The sequence below is a fragment of the Dama dama genome, chromosome 9, assembly GCF_033118175.1.
Source record: "Dama dama isolate Ldn47 chromosome 9, ASM3311817v1, whole genome shotgun sequence".
Classification (NCBI taxonomy): Eukaryota; Metazoa; Chordata; class Mammalia; order Artiodactyla; family Cervidae; genus Dama; species Dama dama.
In genome coordinates, this window is record NC_083689.1 from 41,238,099 (window position 1) to 41,262,702 (window position 24,604).

Sequence of the window (24,604 nt, forward strand, 5' to 3'; positions counted from 1 at the left end):
TTTGTGGCTGGAAGTTCCCACATTTTCATCAGGCAAGACCATGGACAGGAAGTTAAGAAAGAGGCTTTTAATGAAAATACAGTATGCATGGGGCAAAGGCCAGGGGCCCTTGTTTAGGAAGGAACATGAGGGCCCAAGAGGCTTCCTGCTGCCATGGACAGCTGGGCCAAGTGCTAGAAAAAATGCCCGGGAGAGTGGCCTGGGCCCAAGCTGCCTGCCCTGCAGGACTCAGGGGGGCTCAACACCCCTCTCCCAGGTGGGACTGCCAGCCACCAGCAGCAGGGTACGAGGAGCACCTGTTCCCACACAGGGTCCTTTTAGTCCATTCCAACAGTGACTCCAAGCAGCCCCGGAGGCTCGGTGAGGGCTCTGGCCTGACGGCACAGAGTGGGCTGAGGGCAGAGGCCGCTCTGGGCGGTGAGGGTCATAGCCAGGCACCGCCGCTGTGTGAGTAGCTGTGCTCCTGGCCTGCGCTGAAGCCCCGCAGCAGCTCGGCCTCGCCTCCAAACACCAGACTCTCCACATCCACCTCCAGCTCCTCTGCACAGGGAGAGGGCCAGTCAGGAGACCTGGCCTGCTCGTCCCAGCCAAGCCCTCCACTCCAGGGCACTTACCTTGGTCTGAGTCCGAGCGCTCGGAGGAGAGGCCTGAGGAGTCCAGGCTGTCCGTCCGCAGCCGCTCCCGCTCGCCTGCCGCGCCCAGCCCCCGGAGTTGCTCCAGCTGCCGCCGCAGGCTCTGCTGCTTGCTTCGCAGCTTCTCCTTGAGCTGCCGGGCCCGCTGCTCCTGCTCCTCCAGCCTCTGCAAATCCAGGGGAGCAAGGGGCTGGGCTCAGGCACCGCTGGACGGCAGACCAGTCATGTGACAGGCTCACTAGATGTGGGTGCCAGAGGGCTGCTCCCACATGCTGCAGGAAGCCGGGGCCTGCTGCCCTCCTGCCTCACGTAAGTGGCCTGGGAGTTCTGTCTGCACGGTTGGGAGGGAGGGCCGCACAATCTCCAAGGCCCTCAGGGCTCTCAAGTGACGTGAAGGAGTGGAGTGTGCTAGTATCAGGCGAGGGAGACAGGAGAGGGACTGGGGCACACCAGCACATGCACACACTAAGGCTTGGAGGAGGTGTCCCAGGCCAATTACTGCCACGTGGAAACAAACCCGGTGTTGCCAGATCTCCTAGGGCTTGTTGTTTTTGTTTTGGCCATGCCACACAGCATGTGGGATCTTCATTCCCTGACCAGAGATCGAACCTGCATCCACTGTTTTTAGAAAGCTACGAATCCACCTGTCAATCGAAGACGTGGATTTGTTTCTTAAGTAGGGACGATCCCCTGGAGAAGGAAATGGCAACCCACCCCAGTATTCTTGCCTGGGAAATTCCATGGGCAGAGCAGCCTGGCTCTCTGAGGTTGCAAAGAGTCTGACACGACTGAGCAACTAAACGACACGAGATTAAACAAAGGCTACCAGTTTGTAACTCCTCCTCAAGACCCTCCCAAGAACCACAAGGCTTCAGTAGTAGTCCCCACCTGCCGCCTCCACGCAAGCTCTGCCAGCCCTGAGATCCAGGGACTGGAGGGCCAAGGGTTCTCCAATCAGGCCCTCAGTGGGCAAAAGCATGCATTCAATCAACAAGAAGGGGAGAACTGGGTGAGGAGGTATTTGAAGTGGGTGTAGATGGATGAATAAGCACTACCCAGGTAAGGATGGAGGAGGAAACATCCAGGCAGAGTGAAAACGGGAAGAGTATGGAGAGCTCAGCTTTTTAGTGGGACCCAGGGCAAGATGAGACCAGTGGCAAGGCCTGTGTTGTGAAGGGCCTTGAGTTTCACAGGAAGTAAGAAACTGAAGCTGTCCTGTCAAACCATGGAAGGTTTTCAGCAGGGGACAGACCTGGACAGATCTATGAGCAGCAAAGAACATTCCAGGGCAAGGTGGGGAGGACAGCCAGGTGGAGGCAAAACAGGAAGCAGGGAGTCCAGGAAGGAGCAATCCCTAGGTCCCGCCCATGGGACAGCCAGGACCCAAGACACACATCCCTCTGAGAACCGTCAGGCAAACTCCACGTGAGACACTGGAGCTCACTTTCCAACCAGGGTGTTATTCAACCATAAGGCACCGTGAGGACAATGCTAACAGTTTCCACACCATTTTATTTGCTGCGTGACACCTCCAGCCGTCTCTGCCACAGCTGCCTGTGCCCACAACAGGCAGAGCAGATGCTCACTTGTTGCGGAAAAGAATGCAAGTCAAGAGACACAGGCCTCAGTTCTGAGTCTGCCTCTCATCAGCCGGCTGTACGCCCATTTCTTCCTCTGTCAAAAAGGGCCAGGAGGGCAGGAAAAGGCCTCCAATTGTTTCCAAGTCGCTTCGAAGCGCCCCCACGCTGTGGTGATGCCTCGTCTTGAGTCAGCACATTCCACTCCCATCCACCAGGGGGCGCTGAGCTGAGCCCGGTAAGGAAGGGTCACTGGCGTCCTCTCGGCCCTTTCCCCCTTCTGGCCTCTGGACCTGCCTCCCAAAGCAGGACAGGCCCGTCAGAACAGGGGGCCTTGAGGATGCAGGAGAGGAGGAGTGAATAACAGTCCTCTCCAGTCTGAGGGACCCTTATAGTGACCCATCACAGAATGTCCCCCATACGGAGGAGGAAATGAAGTCAAGAGAGGCTACCTAATTCGCTCCAGGTCTCACAGTTGGGATTCAAGTAATAATCGTTGTAATAACAAGTGAACATTTATTGGGAAAACTTGCTTAAAGCCTCAGAACAATCCTCTTGGGTTACTTCCTGCTTTTCTTCCTACTTAAACTTGGAAACTAAAAGCACAGAGCCCAATGTCACACAGTTGGTCTGTTACATGAGACTTCTCTCCTAGTTTCTCCCAGTCTCTCCCTATTACGCTTCTCCCAGCATCCTGGCAAGCTGGCCCCGGGCCCCAGGGGAGTGTCTTACCTGGATGTGCATTCTGGCCCTGCGCAGAAGGCTCAGTGTGGTGTATCGGACACAGTCAGCCCCCAGGGGCATCTGCTGCTTCAGCTGCTCCAGGCACCGCTTCAGCTGGGCCCTCCTGCAGAGGGAGGAGTCTAGAGGGCAGTGCCAGCCCAGGCCCGCTAGCCAGATGAGGGATGACAGGGGAGGGAAGGCCAGAGGGAGGCTGTTCCTGGGGACTGGTGCTCTCAGGGCAGGGTTGGGACTCACCTGCGCTTCTCCAGTTCGTTGTGCACAGACCTGCCAATGCCAGAGAGGATGGGGTAAGGGAGTGTCACTTACTGTCCACACCCTCAGTCCCAGAGTCCCCAGGGGCTCAAAACTCACTACAGATGTGTGCCCCAAACTAACCCACGGTGGGGACCTTGTGCTGGCCTCAGACAGCTGAGTGCCAGGCAGAGGCAGAGGCAGTAAGGAGGTCAAATGCTGAGAGAGGTCTGCCCAGGTGATGTGGGGTCCAAATGTGTCCCCTAGCCACAATCAGGAAGGGCTTCCTGAACACAAGTGACATTTGAGCTGAGCCCAGCCACACAAGTTACCCAAAATGAGTAGTTGGGGGAGAGGCATTCAAATTGAGGGGGAACGCGTGTGCAAAGGGTTGAGAGGAGAGAAAAGGAGAATGCCTGTGAAGGAAAGCAAGTGGCTTGTTTTAGGAGTGTGAGTGGAAGCAGGACCCAGAACTGTTATTCACAGTTCCAAACACATCAGAGGTGCTTGAGAAATAGTCCTTGAACGAAGAGTGTGTGTTCGGAGGATGGAGAAACAGCAGGAGCCCGTATGTCTCCAGAGCAAGGTACTTGGCCCAGAAGATTCAAGCAATAAGGAGGAAGTGGGCAGTGGAGAGACCCGATGAAGGACGGCGCCCATCCCCCTACTCCCCGCTGTCCCCGGCCCTCCTCACCGCCCACTGTCCAGCGCGCCAGGAGCTTGGGGAGACCGCTTCCTCCTCCTGTGGACTGGACCTGGACTCCGGTGCGGGCACAGGGACGCATAGCCATGCTCGGCCTCTGCCAGAGAGAGTCCCCGCCAGCGTCAGGCTAGTCCCAGCGGGCGCCCCGGGCACGGCACCGTCAGAAAGGGATTCTGGGCTACAGGGCCATTTTCCCAACCCTTCCAGCCCACTGCCCGCGGACCCCTCTTAAGTTGAGCGCGGCGGTGCCGCAGGACTACTACCCCAAGGCCATGCATTCTTCAAGTCGGGAGTCAAGCCCAGCCCAGGCCAGTGTCAGCGAGTTCGCCGCCTGGAGTCCGACCAAAGGTTCTTCCTCACCTCTCTCGCGGCGCTCCAGGAACTCCGCCGCCTGCAGCAAGACTTGGATGTTGCTGGCCACCGGTTCCATGTCGGCGACAGCCGGAGGCGGGCGGGCCTGGGGTGCCGACCCGAGTAGCGGCGGCACCACTTTTGTTACAATGTAACTGACACGGGGCAACAAACACAGGCGCCCGGCCCGCCCCCAAGACGCCCCGCCCCGGGACAGCCTAGCTCTTGGCCCCGCCCTTCTGGAACGCGCCCGGGAACCGCGGCCCACCCTCCGCCCACCTGCCCGCCCCCTAGAACTCCCTTAGGGCTGCCACCGACGCCGGCTGCAGGCCTGGCCCTCGGACGAACGCCCGGGCTGGAGTGGGGGTGCCGCGTCTTGCCGCTTCGTTCAGCGACCCCGCGCCGACCACTTGGCGTTTCTGGGCCTCAGTCTCCAGCCCAGTACTGGTGACCAGAGGCCCGCACGCTGAGTGGTGCTATGGGGGCGGGTGGTCCACCCTAGGCCCGGGGCTCGGCCGCTGCACGTGGGCGCCGCGGAGGCGGGGCCGGCGGACGCCCTCGCCCATTTGCTCTCTGCAGCTTGTGGCTTGCTGACGTCACATTGTGGGCGGAGCACTAGGGCCTCGGAGGCACTATTGGCTGCGCGCGGCTCCGCCCTCTCCCGCCGCTGGTCAACACGTTCGGGCGGGAAAAGGAGCAGGTTTCAAATTTGAAAACCCCGACGATGGGGGCGGGGTTAAGCGGGGAATAGGGCTGCAGTGCGCAAGCGCCGGGGGAGGGGGCGGATCTGGCTCCCGCGCTAGGGGGTTAGTATGCTTGCAGGTTTGCCATCTGCCCCCGTAGCTCCTCGCTGAGCTTCAGCTTCCTACTGTGGCGAATGGGAATAGTCTTCCGGCTTCTCCTCATCTGCAGGGAAGTTGTTGCTACGAAAACGTCAGAAGCGTACCGATTTATGAGAACCAGCTGGCTAGAATCCTGCGTTCTGGAGCCATCGGGGTTGAGTTCTCTCACCGCCAAGTGCCCTCTTTCCTGTAAGTTCGGGAAGCCCTGCGAAACCGTTGTCGTTGAAGGCCTGGGCATTGAAGGATCAGAGCCATGCGCAGTTGGTAGGAGCTGCTGATTTTGTAACCTGACACGGGCTTCTTCCTCCCACGGAGCCCATGGTTGCCTTACCCAGAGTCAATGAGCCCTTCTTTATCGTGACTGTCTAGCCTCCCGAAGGAGATGATGAAGTGACTTCTAGGGGCGGCACCCCCCTGCGGAGACAGTGACAGTCTAAGGGTGGAGCCCGGAAGACGAAAGCAGCTGTTACAGAGTTGAGCATTACTGTTAGGCTGGGGCTGAATCTGTGGCCCGGAAATGGAGAGGAGGGAGAAGGAGGAACTAGATTTTTTATAGAGACAGCCCTGGGTAAACACATGGCACACGGCAGTCAGTCCTCTCATTTCCTTGGACAAATCCTTTGAGTTTCTCTAGGAGTCACTTCTAGAGGGAATCACTGACATGCTCAGCCAAGAACTGCTGCCTGGGACTATCCACCCTTTCACCCACCCGTTGGCTCATGAAATGTTTGCTGAGAACTTGCAGGACCCTAGGCAATGTGCTGGGGGCTGGAGATCGCAAAGTTGGGCAGAACCAGACAGGGTCCTTCCCTCTGCCGAGCTCTTGCATGAGGGGGAGGGAGACTGACATAGTAATCACACAGTAAAGATACACTGTGACTTGTCCACACAGGAAAAGACACAATGTAAGGGCACTTCCTAAAGGAGCATTTGACCTAATCAGAGAGGTCAAAGAAGGTTTTTCTGGGACAGGGATGAGTAGGTGTTATCTATGTATAAGAGGAATGTATGAGAATTCCAGACACACTAATAGCAGGTGCAAAGGCCCTGGGGCTGAAAGGATGTATGCAGATGGAAAGAAGGTCAATGTGGCCAGCGTAGAGAGATCAAAGATAATGGTGCAGGTTGACACCGGAGAGGCTTGCAGGGCCCAGAAGAGACTGAAGGGTTCCCCAAACCCCCACCCCCAATTAATTATGTCTGCAGAAAAGAGTCACAAGACTTGTGAATGAATTTCCCATTTTATTTCACTAAAGTCAGCACCCACACAGTGTAGGCACAAACCAACTAGTAAGATATCTGGGACCCAGGTGGCCCAGCCTTGGGTGGGGAGAGCTGTGAAGGATAAGAGTTCCCAGCAGTGGGAGGGAGCTCTTAAAGAGTTGTACTGTGTGCTTAGCAGTGTCCAACTCTGGGACCCCATGGACTGTAGCCCACCAGGCTGCTCTGTCCATGGGGATTCTCCAAGCAAGAATACTAGAGTGGGTTGCCATGCCCTCCTCCAGGGGATGTTCCCACTCAGGGATTGAACCCAGGTCTCCCACATTGCAGGCAGATTCTTTACCATCTGAACCACTAGGGAAACCCAAGAATATTGGAGTGGGTAGCCTATCCCATCTCCAGAGGATCTTCCTGACCCAGGAATAGAACCAGGGTCTCCTGCATTGCAGGCAGATTCTTTACCAGCTGAGCTACCAGGGAAGCTCAGAGTGAGGGCTGCTCCAACTGGAGGTTGTGGAAGTGAGGCAGAGGCTGCAAGGGGGACTTGAGTAACCATGTCAAGGAGTTTGGACTTCATCCAAGAAGGGCAGGCTTTGAGCTAGGGAACAGCATGGCCCTCAGGCCTCCCAGGGCCACTAACTAGAGGAAGAGGAAACAGTCCTTCCCAGGGAGCAGTGCAAGTGAGGGAGGAAGGGGCTCCTGCCCCAAACCTTTGGATGCCCTTCTGGGCCCCTCTGAGGCAATGCTAGTACTAGTACCATCTGGGTGCAGGGCTGAGCAGAGGCCTCCAGTGCTCCTGCCCTCTCAGCAGTGACTGGTCTTAGAGCCTCTTCCCCAGACTCAGGGAAGAGTCTGGGGAAGAACTCGGTCCTGCCGAGTTCAGCCTGCACACTGAAGCCCTATGGCCTCCCCAACCCTCAGCCCTTACTGCCCACACTTCAGTGCAGGTTCTGTTTGAAACCAGTGTCCTCTGGGCTCCAAGGGGCAGAGCCTGCATCTGTGCCCTGAGTGAGTGGGAGGGGAGAAGGGGACCCACACCCTGCTGCCTTGCCCCAGTCAGGACATCTGGAAGAGGGCGGCTTTCAGGGCCTCAGCCCCGGGCTCACCATCCTCTCTCACCCTATGGACAGGATGCCTGAGGAGACAGGACCCTCTCACCTCCTTCCCTGCAGGAGAGAGTAATGGGGAGGTGGGGCAGTACTGGAGCTGAGACCTGGCTCAGACCCTGGACCTGGCACAGCCTCTTCTCTATGCTCCCTGTCCCAGTCTCTCCCAGTTCACTCACCCTCCCCTCTTCCCAGAGAGTAGCATTCCATGGTCACTGAGCTAGCCAGGCCGTGTCCCTGCTGAAAGTCCCTCCAAGGCTCCCTCAGCCCTGAGGACAAAGTTCAAGCTGGCTGCGCCTTCCTTCTGCCTGCAGGCCCCATGCCCTGCCCTTGCCCCACTTCCCTGACTCTGCTGGTTTGGCTTACATGTCACTTCCTCCAGGAAGTCCTCAGGCCTCCATTCTTCTGAAAATCGCAGAGCATCATTCTGAAAACAGCAGTGGCTCTGTGTCCCTCAGGATCAGCCTTCTCTGTCTGCCTAGGAGCACAGCAAGAGAGGAACCCCTTTCTTAAAAGGGGTCGGGCCAAGCTGTCGTGGGGGGAGGGGACAACAGACCTTGGTGGGCCTGGCTCTCTATGTACACAGGAGGCCAGTGGCATAGCAGTCAACAGGCCCCCAACTTGGAGGCCCCCCCGGAATGCCACTCCAGGCATGTTACCAGAGACTGCACAACACTGGCTGTCAGTCAGGAAGGCTAACTGCTCCCTCTGCAAGTGCAGGGGAATGGGCCATGAGGCCAGGCCTGGCCAGACTATGTCTCACAAGTGACTGACAGTCCTGGTTATCCTGGGTGGGGGCACCAGGAAAAGGCCTCTATAAGACCTGTAGCATGTCCACATTTTAATTCCTGATATAGGTAGATTCCCCACCACCACCTTTGACAAGTTTTGCTGGGAGTGTATCAATTTTGTTCATTTTTTTTAAACAATCAACTTTGGATTTCTTTTGCTCCTTTGTTATCTAGTTTCTTCACATGGAAATATACATGATTCACTTTATTCCTTTATTCTTTTCTACACCTTGCTTTCACTCCATCCCACAATGTTTTTGTTTTGTTTTTCATTCACATAGAGATATTTTTAGAATTTTTCTTTGACCTGAGGCCTGTGGGTAACCTGAAGTGTTTTCCATGTCTAATACTTGGGAATTTTCTAGATGTCTTTTTATTACTGGTTTCTAATTTAGTTCTATGGTGGTCAGAAAATATACTCTTATGATTTTGATCATTTGATTCATCAAATTTATCAAAGCCTGTATGTTCCAGTATATGATCTATCTTGGTGAATGTTTTATATGCACATAAAAATAACAGACATCCTCCAGTTGTTACCTGTAGTGTTCTAAAAGCATCAGATTAAGTTGGTTGACTGTGTTGCATTAAAAAAAACAATTTATATCCTTATTAGTTTACTAGTTCTATTTTTTGTTTACTAGTTCTATTAGTGGAAGATAAGTGTTAAAATCTCCAAATTTAATTGTGAAATTGTCTATCACATTTTACTTTATATATGTGAAACTCTAGGTGCATATACATTCATGATTGTTTTATCTTGTTGACTTCATTATTTTTGCATTCTGAAATGCAAGGTTATCTTTGACAACCTTTTCTCTAACGCTGCTTTGATATTAATATAGTCACAACAGTTCCTTTTGATTAGTGCTCTCATTGTGTGTTTTTTCCTGTCTTTTTTACTTTTTACCTAATAGTGTCTTAGTATTTAACATGTTTATCCTACAAATAGCATATGACTGGGGAGTTTTCCCTTGTGGGCTGATAATCTCTGCCTTTCAATTGTGTTTAATACAATTATTCTGACATAGTTGATTTTAAGGTCTATCATCTTGATTTTTATTTTACATTTGTCCCATCTGTCCTTTTCCTCTTTTCCCTCTTTTTCTGACTATTTTGGATTATTTGAGTCTTTGTCAGCCTTCCATTATATATTATATATTAATATCTACAATTGGGTTATCATTTCCTCTTTAAAGTGGTCTTTTAAGTATTCGCTTTAAGAACTGTAATAATAAATGTCTTTAAATTAGCACAGTCTACTCTGAATTAATATCATACAATTTAAAATATAAGGTAAGAAACATACACCATTATGCTTCATTTACTCTCTACCATCCTTTTTACTACTGTCATTATATATTTTATTTCTATATGTATTAAAATTCCTAGAATACATTGCTACAATCTTGCTTTAAACAATTGACTTTTTAAAAATTAAGAACAAATAATCTTTTATATTTCACCACACTTTTACCATTTCTAGCGTTCTTCATTCTGTCTGTAGAGCTGGGTTTTATTGGTACCATTTTTCCTTCAGCCAAAGGAGTTGCCTTTGGCCTTTCTTGCAGTGTGGGTCTTTTAACAACACATTCTACCAGCTTTTCTTCATTGAAAATGTATTTATTTCATCTTCATTTTTGTAGCATATTTACACTACATATAAGATTCTAGGTTGACTGCCTTTCAGCACTTTAATTATGTTACTGGTTTGCCTTCTGACTAGCATTTCTTTTCCATGTCAGCTGGAATTCTTATCACTTCCCGCTGTATGTAATGTGTTTATTTCCTCTATTCTAATTTTTTTTTTTTTCTTGTTTTCAGTTATTGACTCTGGTAGCTCAGACGGTAAAGAATCCACCTGCAATGTCAGAGACCTGGGTTGGGAAGATCCTCTGGAGAAGGGAATGGCTACTCACTCCAGTATTCTTGCCTGGAGAATCTCAGGGACAGAGGAGCCTGGCAGGCTACAGTCCATGACGTCACAAGGAGTTCATCATGACTGAACAACTTTCACTCTCATTTTCATTGGCTATGATACCCGTGGATGTGGTTTTCTCTGCATTTGCCTAGCTTGGTGTGTTTCGAGCATCTGGAATGTTGAAGTCTTTAGTTTTTCAAATATTTTTCTCCACCTCTCTTCTCTCTCTCCTCTCTTAATCTGATCTCAATTTCATGTATGTTTCCCAGTTTCATAATATACCAAGGGGAATTGATGCTGTTAATTTTTTAAATTTTTTTTAAATTGAAGGCTAATTCTTTACAATACAGCATTGTTAATATTTTATGTGTGTGTGTGTGTGTTTTAATCTCTCTGCTTCATTGTGGATAAGTTCTATTTACTTGCCTTCAAGTTGGCTTACTGTTTCTTCTATAACATCCAATTTGGCGTTTAGCCCACCCATTGTAGTTTTTACTTCAGCTATTATATTTTTCAGATCTAGAATTTCCACTTAGTCCTTTTTTTAAAGTTTTCTACCCATATCCCAGAATATGTCATTACACATGTGTTATGGGCTTCCATAACACAGTATTATAACTGAGTGGCTTACAACAACAGAAATTTGTTCTCTCACAGTTCTGGAGAAGTCCAGTCTCCAGGTGTCATCAGGATTGGTTCCCTCCTGAGGGTCCCAGGCTGACCTCATTTTATAACTATATCTGTAAGGATCCTATTTCCAAATTAGGTCACATTCGAAGTTCTGGGTGAACATGAATTTTTGAGGGACACTATTCAACTTATCATTACCCCTTCTCTATCCCAATTATTCTTTTGCTATTAATTAGTTTATATATTTATAATAGTTGTTGTATGTCCTTGCCTGATAATTCCAATAACTTAGGGTTTTATTTTCGGGAGGGGGGCTTCCATTGACTATATTTTCTCTTTATTATAAAGCATATTTTCTTGCTTCTTCTATGCCTTATAATTTTTTACTGATTCTAGAATATAAAAGTGAGAGAAAAGATAATGGAGTATAACCATACCAAAGTATATACTGGGTTTTTTTTTCAATTTATTTATTTTGTGGCTGTGCTGGGTCTTCACTGCTGCTCACGGCCTTTCTCTAGTTGAGTGGGGGCCACTCTCAGCATGGCAGCGTGCAGGCTTCTCATGCGGCGGCTCCTCTTGCTGTGGGTGCACAGGCTTCAGTAGTTGCAGCTCCCGGGCTCTAGGGCACGGACTCAGTAACTGGGCCACATGGGTTTTCGTTGCGCCGTGGCATGTGGAATCCTCGCTGGGCAGGGATTGACCCCATGTCCCCTGCACTGGCAGATGGATTCCCATCCACTGTACCACCAGGGAAGTCCTATATTATTTTGTTTTGTTTATTTTCTTAAGAGTGCAAGTCCTTACCTGTTTGGCAGTTAGAGGGACAGGCTCATCATTCAGATTCCTACTAAGCTTTGTGAGAAGATTAGCAAACTGTACGGGTTAGAGATGAGAAGGGTCACACTCACATGAGACCACCATCACTTCAGACCCTAATTGCAAATTCAGGGGTTTCACCAAAGTACTGTTGGGAATGGCAATTTTCAAGGAATCATAGAACCTTCTCAATGCTATTATACTCCCTATATACACTGTATTATACAGTTTCTTAGAGGGAAGGGATACAGATTAAGATAGACAAAGGAAAGAATTCATGAGTCTACAGAAGTGAAAAATGTGGGACGTCTGCTCCTTCTGTGTAGCCAAGACATATATACACAGTGTACTGTGCAATAGGGAGGCTGTCCTGAGTTACTTAGGTAAGGCATTGATTGGTTGATCTCAGTCTGCAGATCAACTGACACCTTGTGACCCTAAATCACCTGTGTGGTCTTTCTGGTGTGAGCAGTCCCCACCCTGAGGTGTGGTCAGCACCCACCCTAAATCATGTCTTTTTCTCTGGCTAGCCCAACACTCCTTGGAAGAAAAGTTATGACCAACCTACACAGCAAATTAAAATCAGAGACATTACTTTGCCAACCAAGGTCCATCTAGTCAAAGCTATGGTTTTTCCAGCAGTCATGTATGGACTGAGAGTTGGATACAAAGAAAGCTGAGCGCCAAAGAACTGATGCTTTTGCACTGTGGTGTGGGAGAAGACTCTTGAGAGTCCCTTGGACTGCAAGGAGATACAACCAGTCAACCCTAAAGGAAATCAATCCTGAATATTCACTGGAAGGACTGAGGCTGAAGCTGAAACTCCAAACTTTGGCCACCCGATGTGAAGAACTGACTCATTTGAAAAGACCCTGATGCTGGGAAAGATTAAAGGTGGGAGGAGAAGGGGATGACAGAGGATGAGATGGTTTGATGGCATCACCAACGCTATGGACATGAGTTTGAGCAAGATCTGGGAGTTGGTGATGGACAGGGAGGCCTGGCATGCTGCAATCCGTGGGGGTAACAAAGAGTCAGACATGACTGAGCAACTGAACTGAACTGGGCCCAACACTCCCAGAAAATAAAGCATAATATAAGGAAAACAAAGGTATCTCCCAGGACCTGAGGGCAAAATCCAGACCTCTTTTGGGATAGTTAAATTCTTTAAGACACAGGACAACCTTTGTCTTTGCCCAAGGCTCTGACAGCAAAATCACCATATTGCCTAACAGTTGGGGGACCAGTATTGAGGTTATTGTTGTTGTTCAGTCACTAAGTCATGTCCAGTGATTTGTGACCCCATGGACTGCAGCATGCCAGGCTTCCCTGTTCTCCACTATCTCCCAGAGTCTGCTCAAATTTGTGTTCACTGAGTTGGTGATGCTATCTAACCATCTCATCCTCTGTGGCCCTCTTCTCCTTTTGCCCTCAATCTTTCCCAGCATCAGGGTCTTTTTCATTAAGTCTGTTCTTTGCATCAGGTGGCCAAAGTATTGAGCTTCACTTACAGAATCAGTACCTCCAAAGAATATTCAGGGTTGATTTCCTTAAGGATTGATTGACTGGTTTGGTTTCCTTGCTGTCCAAGGGACTCTTAAGAGTCTTCTCTAGCATCAATTCTTCGGTGCTCAGCCTTCTTTATGGCTCAACTTTCACATCCATACGTGACTACTGGAAAAACCATAGCTTTGACTAGACGGACCCTTCTTGTTGGCAAAGTGATGTCTTTGCTTCTTAATATGCCATCTAGTTTTATCATAGCTTTCCTTCCAAGGAAGCAAGCACAGTTTAATTTCACAGCTGCAGTCACCATCTGCAGTGATTTTGGAGCCCAAGAAAATAAAATCTGTCACTGCTTCCATTTTCCCCCTTTCTATTTGCCATGAAGCAATGGGATCTGATGCCATGATCTTAGTTTTCTGAATGTTGAGTTTCAAAAAAGTTTTTTCACCCTCTTCTTTTACCCTTATCAAGAGGTTCCTTAGTTCCTCTTCATTTTTTGCCATCAGAGTGGTATTCATCTGTATATCTCAGTTTGTTGATATTTCTCCCAGCAATTTTGATTCCAGCTTGTGATTCGTCTAGCCTGGCATTTTGCATGATGTACTCTGCATAGCAGGGTGACAATATACAGCCTTGTTGTACTCCTTTCCCAATTTGGAACCAGTCAGTTGTTCCATGTCTGGCTCAAAATGTTGCTTCTTGACCTGAATACAGGGTCAATTGTCCCTGTCAGAGGAGGGATAAACAAACAACTCATCTGTCCTACAAGCATTTTCATATTTTTGTACTAATTCAATTATTCATTGTCCCCTTTGTATCTTATGATAAAGTGGTACAGAACTATTTACCTTAGAAATTAGCTAATAGTTAGGTAAATCCATTTCTTCCTGAGACCGGTCATTTTCCACCTATTTGACTTCCTCAAGGGGCTTTAACTGAATTTCCCCAATACATGTGACTATGAATATAAGTATTATAACAAGGCCAGTGTTGCAGACTATCACAGTGTGGCAGCAGACATGCCCCGAAAAACCTCTGGCACATGACCAGAGTCCCCCTCAGCCAGTAAGAATGAGTTCAGTGATGGAAATGTCTCCCAGAGTGATGGATGTCACTCAGGTTTGTGACTTCCATTCAGTCGTTTCAGGCTGTAAAAGCAGGAGTGGTCTCAGCAACATGTCATCATCCTTTCAGGCATCTGGTGTAACTGAGCTAAGAGACAATAACATCTTTCTCTGAGCCTCTCTCGAGGTACCAAAGTAAACTGCATAAATCATTAAACTTTATGTTCAGCTACCATTCCTTATGGGCTTTCCTGGTGGCTCAGATGGTAAAGAACCTTCCTGCAATGCGGGAGGTCCAGGTTCAATCCCTGGGTCAGGAAGATCCCCTGGAGAAGAGAATGGTTCCCCACTCCAGTATTCTTGCCTGGAGAATTCTATGGCCAGAGGAGCCTGGTGGGTCTATGGGGTCACAAATAATCAGACACTACCGAGAGACTAAAACACACACACACACCATTCCTCTTCCTCCTCTCCATTCAAACCCTAAGGTTCCCACTTTGGGAGAGGGTTGTTAGCGGTGGCCACTGTGCTGGTCCAGACTGCCAGCAGCAATACAAATCTAGTCTAGCACCTACCCTCCCCAAAGCCACTCTCATTCCTGTGGGTAGGGTTAAAACGGAGCAGAACTGGTGGGCTATCCCAACCGCTAAGCAATACAACGGTATTCACCCTCAGCCCCAATTTTGCCAAGTTGGGTGAAGGCACAACCCACCCCATCAGACCCTTAAGAATCTGACATAAAAATTTAAAGGCACAGTTACTGTTTTTTAGGGGTCACCCCTGTGTTCGGCACCTGCGGTTGCAGCCCTGGTCCTGGACCACTTCATCAGGTAGGACAAAAGAGGTGGAAGTGACGCGAGGAAAAAAGAAAAATAATTACACCACCATCTTTCCCACCTCCTCTTTCCGAAATACCATCCCCCCAAAAGCAGAGGAATCTAACTAGGGGGGACTATCCCTTGCCCCACCCACTTGTGTGTAAGTGCACACTCATAATGGTGTGTAAGCCAGCCGTTTATGCCTTTATTTCCCCATGCTTTAGACCTCCAAAATAGTTCCACATTGCTAATGATTAGTGAAATGGAAGTCAAAACTACAATGAGGTATCACTTCACGCCAGTCAGAATGGCCATCCCAAAAAGTCTATAAATGTTGGAGAAAAGGGAACCTTCTTACACTCTTGACAGGAATGTAAATTGGTGCAGCCACTATGGAAAACAGTATGGAAGTTCCTTAAAAAACTAAAAATAGAGTTGCCATATGATCCAGAAAGCCCCTTTCTGCGCATATGCCCACAGCACTATTTACAATAGCCAAGACATGGGAGCAACCTAAGTGCCCATTGACAGATGAATGGATAAAGAAGACATATGATGAGATATTACTCAGTCATAAAAAGAATGAAATAACATCATTTACAGCAACAGGGATAGACTTGGAGATTATCATACTAAGTGAAGTAAGTCAGAGAAAGACAAATAGCATATGGTATCACTTATATGTGGAATCTTGAAAAATGATACAAATGGGACTTCCCTGGTGGTACAGTGAATGGGAATCTGCCTGCCAATGCAGGGGACACAGATTCGCTCCCTGGTCTGGGAGGATTCCACATGCCACTGAGCAACGAAGCCCATGCGCCCAACTACTGAACCTGTGCGCTCTAGGGCCCTGGAGCCACAACTGTTGAGCCTGTGTGCTGCAACAACGGAAGGCCGCTCGCCTAGAGCCTGCGCTCCACAAGAGAAGCGCCACAATGACCCCGCTCGCCGCAGCTAGAGAAAGCGCGCACGCAGCAATGAAGGCCCATAATAAGTCAATAAAGTTACTTTTTAAAATTTTACAAATGAGCCTATTTACAAAATAGAAGCAGACTCACAGACATAGAAAATAAACTTACAGTTATTAAAGGAGAAAAGGGGGTGGTGTGGGGTTAAATAAGGAGTTTGGGATTAAGAGATACACACCATGTTATATTGGAGAAGAAAATGGCAACCCACTCCAATACTCTTGCCTGGAGAATCCCATGGACAGAGGAGCCTGACGGGCTACCGTCTGTGGGGTCACAAGAGTCGGACACGACCGAGCGACTAAGCACAGCATGTTAAATAAAATAGACAAGCAACAAGGTCTTACTGTACGGCACAGGGAACTGCATTCAATATTTTGTAATAACCTCTAATGGTAAATAATCTAAAAAATAATATATATATGATATATAATTATATAGTTATATACAATTATACATATAATTGGAAAACTTTTCTGTACAGCTGAAACTAACACAACATTGTAAATCAATTGTACTTCACAAGAAGTTTCCATTGTTCATTTCTCCATCAAACTTACTCTGAGGATGACATCTCTCTGTCCATCTACTTCATGGACCCAGGTGGCCACTTCAAATGAGCACCCTAGGAAACCTATTTGTTAAATCAAATCATCTTCCAAATCTGGAAGGTGTTCTTCTGTTGGGCATCACATGTCCTATGCACCCCATATGGTCATCCGGTTAACGGGCCAGTTTTCCATCGCCCTCTGCCTGACCATATGGCCAGGCCATTGGCCCCTGCCTGTGAGTCAGTAAAAACTCAAATATAGGGTCTTTTTACTACAGTTCAGTCCTTCCACCACTGCTAGGAAAAATGCAAACCGGCCCCCTGAGTTGATTTGCTTTGGTTTTCTTCTATCAGAGTGGTAGCCTGCCAAATAAGGTGTCCACTCACTGTGGAGCTTCTGCCCACAAACCACACAACTCTTTGTTGGCCAGTGGAGGGCAGCCCACAGGGCACTGCCCAGGTAGCCTGTAGCCATAGGATCCAGCAGCCCTCTTCTTTTTTTTCAAATTTCAAACTTTTTATTTTGTATTGGGGTATAGCCGATTAACAATGTTGCGGTAGTTTCAGGTCAATAGTGAAGGGACTCCACCATACATATACATGGATCCAGGCTTCCCTGGTGGCTCAGTAGAGAATCCATTGCAATGCAGAAGTCACTGGAGACGCAGGTTCAATCCCTGGGTAGGGAAGATCCCCTGGAGGAGGAAATGGCAACCTGCTCCAATATTCTTGCCTGAAAAATCCCATGGACAGAGGAGTCTGGCGGGCTACAGTCCATAAATAGACAGATGTAGACACGACTGAAATGACTTGCAACTTAGCACACATGCATACATGTATCCATTCTCCCCCAAAGCCCCTTCCTATCCAGGCTGGCACATAACACTGAGCAGAGTTCCATGTGCTATATACTAGGGCCTTGTTGGTTATCCATTTTGAATATAGCAGTGTGACACAACCTTCCCAAACTTCCTAACCACCCCTTCCCCCAGGCAATCATGTTTGTTTTCTAAGCCTGTGAGTCTTTTTCTGTTTTCTAAGTTCATTTGCATCATTTATTTTTAGATTCCACATATAAGAGATGTCTACAATATTTCTCCTTCTCTGTCTGACTTACTTCATTCAGTATGACTCTCTAGGTCCATCCATTTTGCTGCAAATGGCATGCTTTCCTTCTTTTTAATGGCCGAGTAATAGTCCATTGTATATATTTACCACATCTTCTTTATCCATCTGTCTGTTGATGGACATTTAGGTTGCTTCCATGTCTTGGGTATTGTTAAAAAAAAAAAAAAGTGCTTCAATGAACACTGGGGTGCGTGTATCCTTTCTGATCATAGTTTTCTCCAGATATATATCCAGGAGTGGGATTGCTGGGTCATATGGTAGCTCTATTTTTAGTTTTTTAAGGAACCTCCATACTGTTCTCCACAGCGGCTGTGCACAAAGTTGGTCAGTCGTGTCCAACTCTTTGTGACCCCGTGGACTGTAACCCACCAGGCTCACCTATCCATGGGATTCTCCAGACAAGAATACTAGAGTAGGTTGTCATGCCCTCCTCTAGGGAATCTTCCCGACCTGAGGATTAAATCCACATATCTTGTGTCTTCTGCATTAGCAGGCAGGCTCTTTACCATTAGCACCACCTGGTACACAATGGCTGTACCAATTTACATTCCTGCCAACTGTGTAGGAAGGTTCCCTTCTCTCCCTACCCTCACCAGCATTTGTTGTTTGTGGATTTTTTGATAATTCAGCAGCTCTTTAGGTGGTTCCAAGTCAGCCCTAGAGGAAAAGAGTAAGTATCACCTGGCATTCTGTGGCATGTTCCTGTATGAAACACTTCCATTGTATGATGGAACACTCCTGGGCATTGCCCTCCCCACTAGAGTATTTCTCCATCATCACCCAAGGCATAATGAGTGTTTCAGGTTCAAGGTTATTTTATGTCTCTCAGTCATAGGGGAAATCTCAAAGCCCAATAGCAAGCTGTGTGTGTGTGCTTAGAGGCTCAGTCGTGTCCAAGTCTTTTAGTAATAATTTTCTCTCAAATGTGAATGTTCTGGTCCCAAATCCCAGAAATTGCCACTAGGTGGCACTCACAGGCTTTTGCTATAAACTCCAGTCTACACTGCACATTGGGCTTTGGAATTGCAAAGCAACAACCTGTGTGGGCTCAGACACCCTCACAGGTTCCCATTTACTGTTTCCAATCAATATTGGAGGAAGGGTAGATTTCCATGCCTTCTGTTTTACAATGCTGGTAGGGGAAGCCTTCCCCAGTCAGACACAGTATCTATCCTCATAATACATTCAGGTAAAGAAGATGCAACCACTTCATACAGTCTTGATGTGGGTTCAATCCCTGGGTCAGGAAGATTCCCCAGAGTAGGAAATGGCAACCCACTCCAGTATTCTTGCCTGGGGAAATCCCATGGACAGAGGAGCCTGGTGGGCTACAGTCCATGGGGTCACAGAGCCGAGTACGATTGAGTGACTAAACAAAAACAAAGTGGATGCAACCACTTCATATAGTCTGTTCATACCTTCGATTTTCATCCAAACTTTCACCTTTATCCCTTCTACCCTCCCAATTTAGCTATAGCTCTGTTAGGACTTCACTGTGATTTTGGAATCACAGTGCACGGGGCTCCCATATCAAGGAGTCCCAGAAAAAGTCTCTTCTCCATCCTCTGACCATTTTACTCACTCAAGTTCATATGGCCTTGAGTCTCCAGCAGGGGTCAGTTCTTATCTTGATTATATTGCAGGGCCATTGCCCCAGATAATTGGAGGCCTCTAGCTATCTTTGTCTTCCAGCTTTAAAAATTCCTCCACAAAGAATAAATAAAGCAGACTTATTTAGGGCCCTTCACTATCAGAGCTTGTGTTCACTTCAGCAGCACATACACTAAAATTGGAATGATACAGAGAAGATTAGCATGGCCCCTGTGCAAGAATGACATGCAAATTTGTAAAGTGTTCCAAGTTTAAATATATATATATAACTTATATAACATGTGTGTGTGTGCCTGTGTGTGTGTGTGTGTGTGTATGTGTGAAGTCACTTCAGTTGTGTCCAACTCTTTGTGACCCTATGGACTGTAGCCAATCAGGCTCCTCTATCCATAGGATTCTCCAGGCAAGAATACTGGAGTGGGCTGCCATGCCATCCCTCCAGGGGATCTTCCCAACCCAGGGATTGAACCCACATTTCTTATGTCTCCTGCATTGGCAGGTGGGCTCTTTATTACTAGTGCCACCTGGGAAGCCCATAATATAACATATATAATATATACATATCTTCACTGTGGTTCCAGTATCATTTCTCTCTTCAATAGTGGCCCTGATACTAGTGCCTGTAGCTCAGACCAGCTGTAATACAAGCTTGGTCCAGTCTCAGAATCTGCAATACTCTTTTGCTTTCATTTTAGCAATTACAGATAATAACCAAGGCAGAGTGTATTTTTTTGCTTATTTCTTGTTACTTTTGATTTTCTTATGCATCCAGTGAACCAACTCTGTGGGAATGGATTCTATCATTTCTAAATTCTATTACTGGTTTTTTTATATATATTTAAATTTTTTACCTATTTATTTTTGGCTGCACTGGGTCTTTGTTGCCGTGCCTGGGTTTTCTCTAGTTGCTGTGTGAGCAGGGGCTATACTTTGTTGCAGTGTGTGGACTTCTCCTCCCAGTGGCTTCTCTTGTTGTGGAGTACAGGCTCCAGGACTTGCAGGCTCAGTAGTTAGGGCACATGGGCTCTAAACAGCTGGCTCAGTTGTGGAGCACGGGCTTAGCTGCCCCGAGGCACATGAATACCAGATCACCTTATCTGCCTCCCCAGAAATCTGTATGCATGTCAAGAAGCAACAGTTAGAACTGGACATGGAACAATGGACTGATTCCAAATTGGGAAAGGAGTATGTCAAGGCTGTATATTGTCACCCTGCTTATTTAACTTATATGCAGAGTACATCATGCAAAACGCCGGGCTGGATGAAGCACAAGCTGGAATCAAGATTGCCAGGAGAAACATCAATAAGCTCAGATATGCAGATGACCACCCTTATGGCAGAAAGAGCAACTAAAGAAACTCTTGATGAAAGTGAAAGAGTGGAGTGAAAAACTCAACACTGGCTTAAAACTCAACATTCAAAAAACTAAGATCATGGCATCTGGTCCCATCACTTCATGGCAAATAGATGGGGAAACAATGGAAAGTGACAGACTTTCTTTTCTTGGGCTCCAAAATCACTGCAGATGGTGACGGCAGCCATGAAATTAAAAGACACTTGCTCCTCGGAAGAAAAGCTTTGACCAACCTAAACAGCATATTAGAAAGCAGATATTAGAAAGCATTACGTTGCCAACACAGGTCCGTCTAGTCAAAGCTATGGTTTTTCCAGTCATGTATGGATGTGAGAGTTGGACCATAAAGAAAGCTGAGAGCCGAAGAATTGATGCTTTTGAACTGTGGTGTTGGAGAACACTCTTGAGAGTCCCTTGGACTGCAAGGAGATACAACCAGTCAACCCTAAAGGAAATCAATCCTGAATATTCACTGGAAGGACTGAGGCTGAAGCTGAAACTCCAATACTTTGGCCACATGATGTGAAGAACTGACTCATTTGAAAAGACCCTGATGCTGGGAAAGATTAAAGGCGGGAGAAGAAGGGGATAACAGAGGATGAGATGGTTGAATGGCATCACAGACTCTATGGACATGAGATTGAGCAAGTTCTGGGAGTTGGTGATGGACAGGGAAGCCTGGCGTGCTGCAGTCCGTGGGGTGGCAAATAGTCGGATACGACCGAGTGACTGAACTGAAGTGTCTCTCCCTTCCTGGGACACCAGTGCTGTACCTTTAGATGATAAGACTGTTTCACATGCCAAGGTCATACTGATTCAGTGTGTATGTGCTGATCTGATTTAAAAAAAAAAAAAAATCCTGAAGGAATGTATCCCTGACTTTTTTATATTCTTTGCTCTGACCAGACATAAAACTGTGCTGTAAACCATGTTTCTCTGGAGCAGTCCCTCAGAGTAATCTGAGAGGCTGTCTTCTGGGCTATAGCCCTCAGTTTGGCTCAAATAAAACTCGTTTCTATTCCTATTATAGATTGCTTATTGTTTTCATCCACACTTCTTTTTTTTTTTTTTCATCCACACTTCTTTGACTGGATCTTTTGATTTACTAGTTTGTTGAATCCATGTTGTTGCTCAACCCATCTCCTGAGTTCCTTATGTCAACAATGACACGTTTCAGGCCCCACATCTCCAGTGGGTTCTTTCTAACTGCTTGTTCTTTCTTCATGTTCAGGAGCGTCCTGGGTCTGAGGAAATCCTTGCTGGCAGGTCTATGCAGTCGGCTTCACTAGTACAAGTTGTTCCATTTCTTCTTTGCAGTTCCTGCAAGTCTCAGATCCCCGGAGGACCCATAATCCCATCTGCCCTGATGGTGAACCTACTGTGGGGGAGACTACACCTCAGGGCTGAGGGCCTCTCAGGTACGTTTTGGCCCCATCATTTCGCATTTTCTCACCCCCTCTCCACGCACCCCCACCACGTGTGTGTGTGTGTGTGTGTGTGTGCCTGTGTGTGTGCTAAATCGCTTCAGTCCTATCTGACTCTTTGCACTCCATGGACCATAGCCCGCCAGGCTCCTCTGTCCATGGGATTCTCCAGGCAAGAATCCTGGAGTGAGCTGCCATGTCCTCCTTCAGGGGATCCTCCTGACCCAGGGATCTAACCCAGGTCTCTTAAGTACATTGGCAGGCGGATGTCTTTACTGCTAGCGCCACTGGGATGCCCCACAGAAGTCGTTTTCTATGAGATGTACTGTGTGATTCACTCCTAGCTTCCTCTCTGCTCTCACTCCTGTGACTCACCTATTCTGTCTGCAAGCCCTGAGATCACTCAAGGTCAAATGACTGAAACTGAAATGCTTAACTTCATTTTCCCTATTATATATAATCTTCTGTTACGTAAGTTCAATTCATCTACGTTTACTGATATAACTGATACTTTGGTGTCATCTCTCTTGTACCATGTCATATTCACTCTGTATTGTTTTATTTTCAGGGCTTCCCAGGTGGCTCAGTGGTAAAAAATCAGCCTGCAATGCAGGAGACCCAAGTCTGATTCCTGGGTCGGGAAGATCGCCTGGAGAAGGAAATGGCAACCCACTCCAGTATTCTTGCCTGGAGAATCCCATGGACAGCAGAACCTGGCAGAGTACAGTCCATGGAGTTGCAAAGAGTCAGACAGTACTGAAGTGACTAAAACAGCAACAAATTCTCTGTCTGATTAGTTTGCTTTTGCTTTTGTATTTCTTTTGGAACTGAGGAGGTTTGTATTTCCGGTTGGTGGTTATTTTTCAGTTAATTACTTCTATGAGGTCCTCAGGCCTTTGTCCTTATTCAGGTTTCTGCTATTTTATTTGCCAGCTCTGAGTGCCGTCCTTGGATGCTGACCTGTTCTCTCTGTGAGAGTCAGTGAGCTCCCAGTGTTTTCCCCGCGCTCTCCCCATCCCCCACTGTTCAGCCACTCTTAGCACATACAAGGTTTACATACATTTTCTCCACCCTTTTTCCTATCTTTGTTTTATAGTTTGACCCACAGATAACATATTCCAGGCATCAAGAGCTTTGTGCCAGTTTCTCAAATCATCTCCTTTTTGGATAAATTTCATCTTCAAACGACCTGTGAATGGGTATTCCCTGTTTCTATATTTTTAAAGCTGTTTTTTTCTAGGGTCTTAATACTTAAAGGATTACTTGTCTGCATATAAAAGCCATTGGTTTACCCTCTCATACACTGTTTCTTTTTAAAAATACTATTTCTTAATTTTATTTATTTATTTATGCTTATTTTATTTTTGGCTATGCTGGGTCTTTGTTGCTGCTCAGGCTTTTCTCTAGTTGCAGCAAGGGGGCCTCCTCTTCATTGCAGTGCTCAGAATTTGGCAAGACAGAATCCCATTCTTTCGAGGTGCCGTCTCCAAGAAGGTACCATAGCTGAGTCTTCAGAGAGCCATTCCACATTTCCATTGAGTCAGCCACTTCTGGATGACAGACTATGTGGTAAGACTATGACAGAGAAGAATAAACCTGATTGCATATTGGATCTATTCCTTTAGCTGTAACCTCTGCGCTCTGTTGCCTGTGCCTGGTCATGCTGGTTCTGAACATCTGTAAAAGAATATTCCTTGCAGCCTGAAATATACATACAAGCTCCTTCTCAAAGCTCTGCCTCACAGACTTTAAAAGTATAACACTTTTCCATTCAAATAGAGATAAAAGTTGTAGAACAGAAAGTAACAACTGTCTTGTTGGAAGATTATATGTAAGCAGATCTATGCAGAGAGCTGCGAGAACAAAGGATTAAAGAAGCAAGAAGTCTGCAACAGCCAGTTACACCTCCTCCCCTTTTAGTACAAAAAAAGCCTGAATTCTAACTCAGGTAAAATGGTTCTTTGGAACACTAGTCCATCATCTTCTTGGTCTGCTGGCTTCCTGAACAAAGTCGTTATTCCCTGTATCAACACCTTGTCTCTTGGTTTATTGGCCTGTCATGCTGGGACCTGGGGCTTCCCTTGTGGCTCGAGGTAAAGAATCCAGGAGATTGCAATGCAGGAGACGCGGGTTCAGTACCTGGGTGGGGAAGATCCCCTGGAGAAGGAAATGGTAACCCACTCCAGTATTCTTACTGGGAAATCCCATGGACAGATGAGCCTGGCAGGCCATAGTCCCTGGGGTTGCCAAAAAGAGTCGGACACAAATTTGTAACTAAACAATAATATGCAGGGAGGAGGAGGAGCTTGGGCTCAGTAACAAGACCAGTTAATGTCGTTAACAGGTGCCCAATGCTGCTTCTTTGCAGTGGAATTAATTTCTTGGTCAGAAGGAACACTGTGCAGAGTACCATGACAGCGGGTAGATCACTGTGTGAGTCCAGAATGGTGGAGCTAAGAGAAGCATCAGAGGCAAGGAAGACAAATCTAGTCTCAGATCTAGATCAAGTGAAGTGAAAGTGGCAGTCGCTTCAGTTGTGTCCGACTCTTTGCGACCCCATGGACTGTAGCCCACCAGGCTCCTCTGTCCATGGAGTTTTCCAGGCAAGAA

At 47.4% G+C, this 24,604-nt stretch overlaps 1 protein-coding gene, 1 long non-coding RNA gene and 1 other non-coding gene across 3 annotated transcripts; 2 read left to right on the forward strand and 1 right to left on the reverse strand.

Annotated features, from left to right (window-relative positions):
- Positions 1–48: 48 nt before the first annotated feature.
- On the reverse strand, positions 49–4,464 carry MXD3 (MAX dimerization protein 3). Its single transcript, XM_061151017.1, has 6 exons — positions 4,248–4,464; positions 3,879–3,984; positions 3,188–3,217; positions 2,942–3,056; positions 615–798; positions 49–540 (listed from the first exon to the last, which is right to left on the reverse strand). The coding sequence occupies exons 1-6, from the start codon at positions 4,315–4,317 to the stop codon at positions 425–427; spliced, it is 621 nt and encodes a 206-aa protein (XP_061007000.1). The 5' UTR covers positions 4,318–4,464; the 3' UTR covers positions 49–424.
- A 665-nt stretch (positions 4,465–5,129) lies between these two features.
- LOC133062254 (uncharacterized) lies at positions 5,130–10,485 on the forward strand. The gene is made up of 2 exons (XR_009694133.1): positions 5,130–5,269; positions 10,023–10,485. It is a non-coding gene; the product is annotated as an uncharacterized LOC133062254 (long non-coding RNA).
- Positions 10,486–19,364: 8,879 nt separating this feature from the next.
- On the forward strand, positions 19,365–19,471 carry LOC133062975 (U6 spliceosomal RNA). The gene has a single exon (XR_009694294.1). It is a non-coding gene; the product is annotated as a U6 spliceosomal RNA (small nuclear RNA).
- Positions 19,472–24,604: the final 5,133 nt, after the last annotated feature.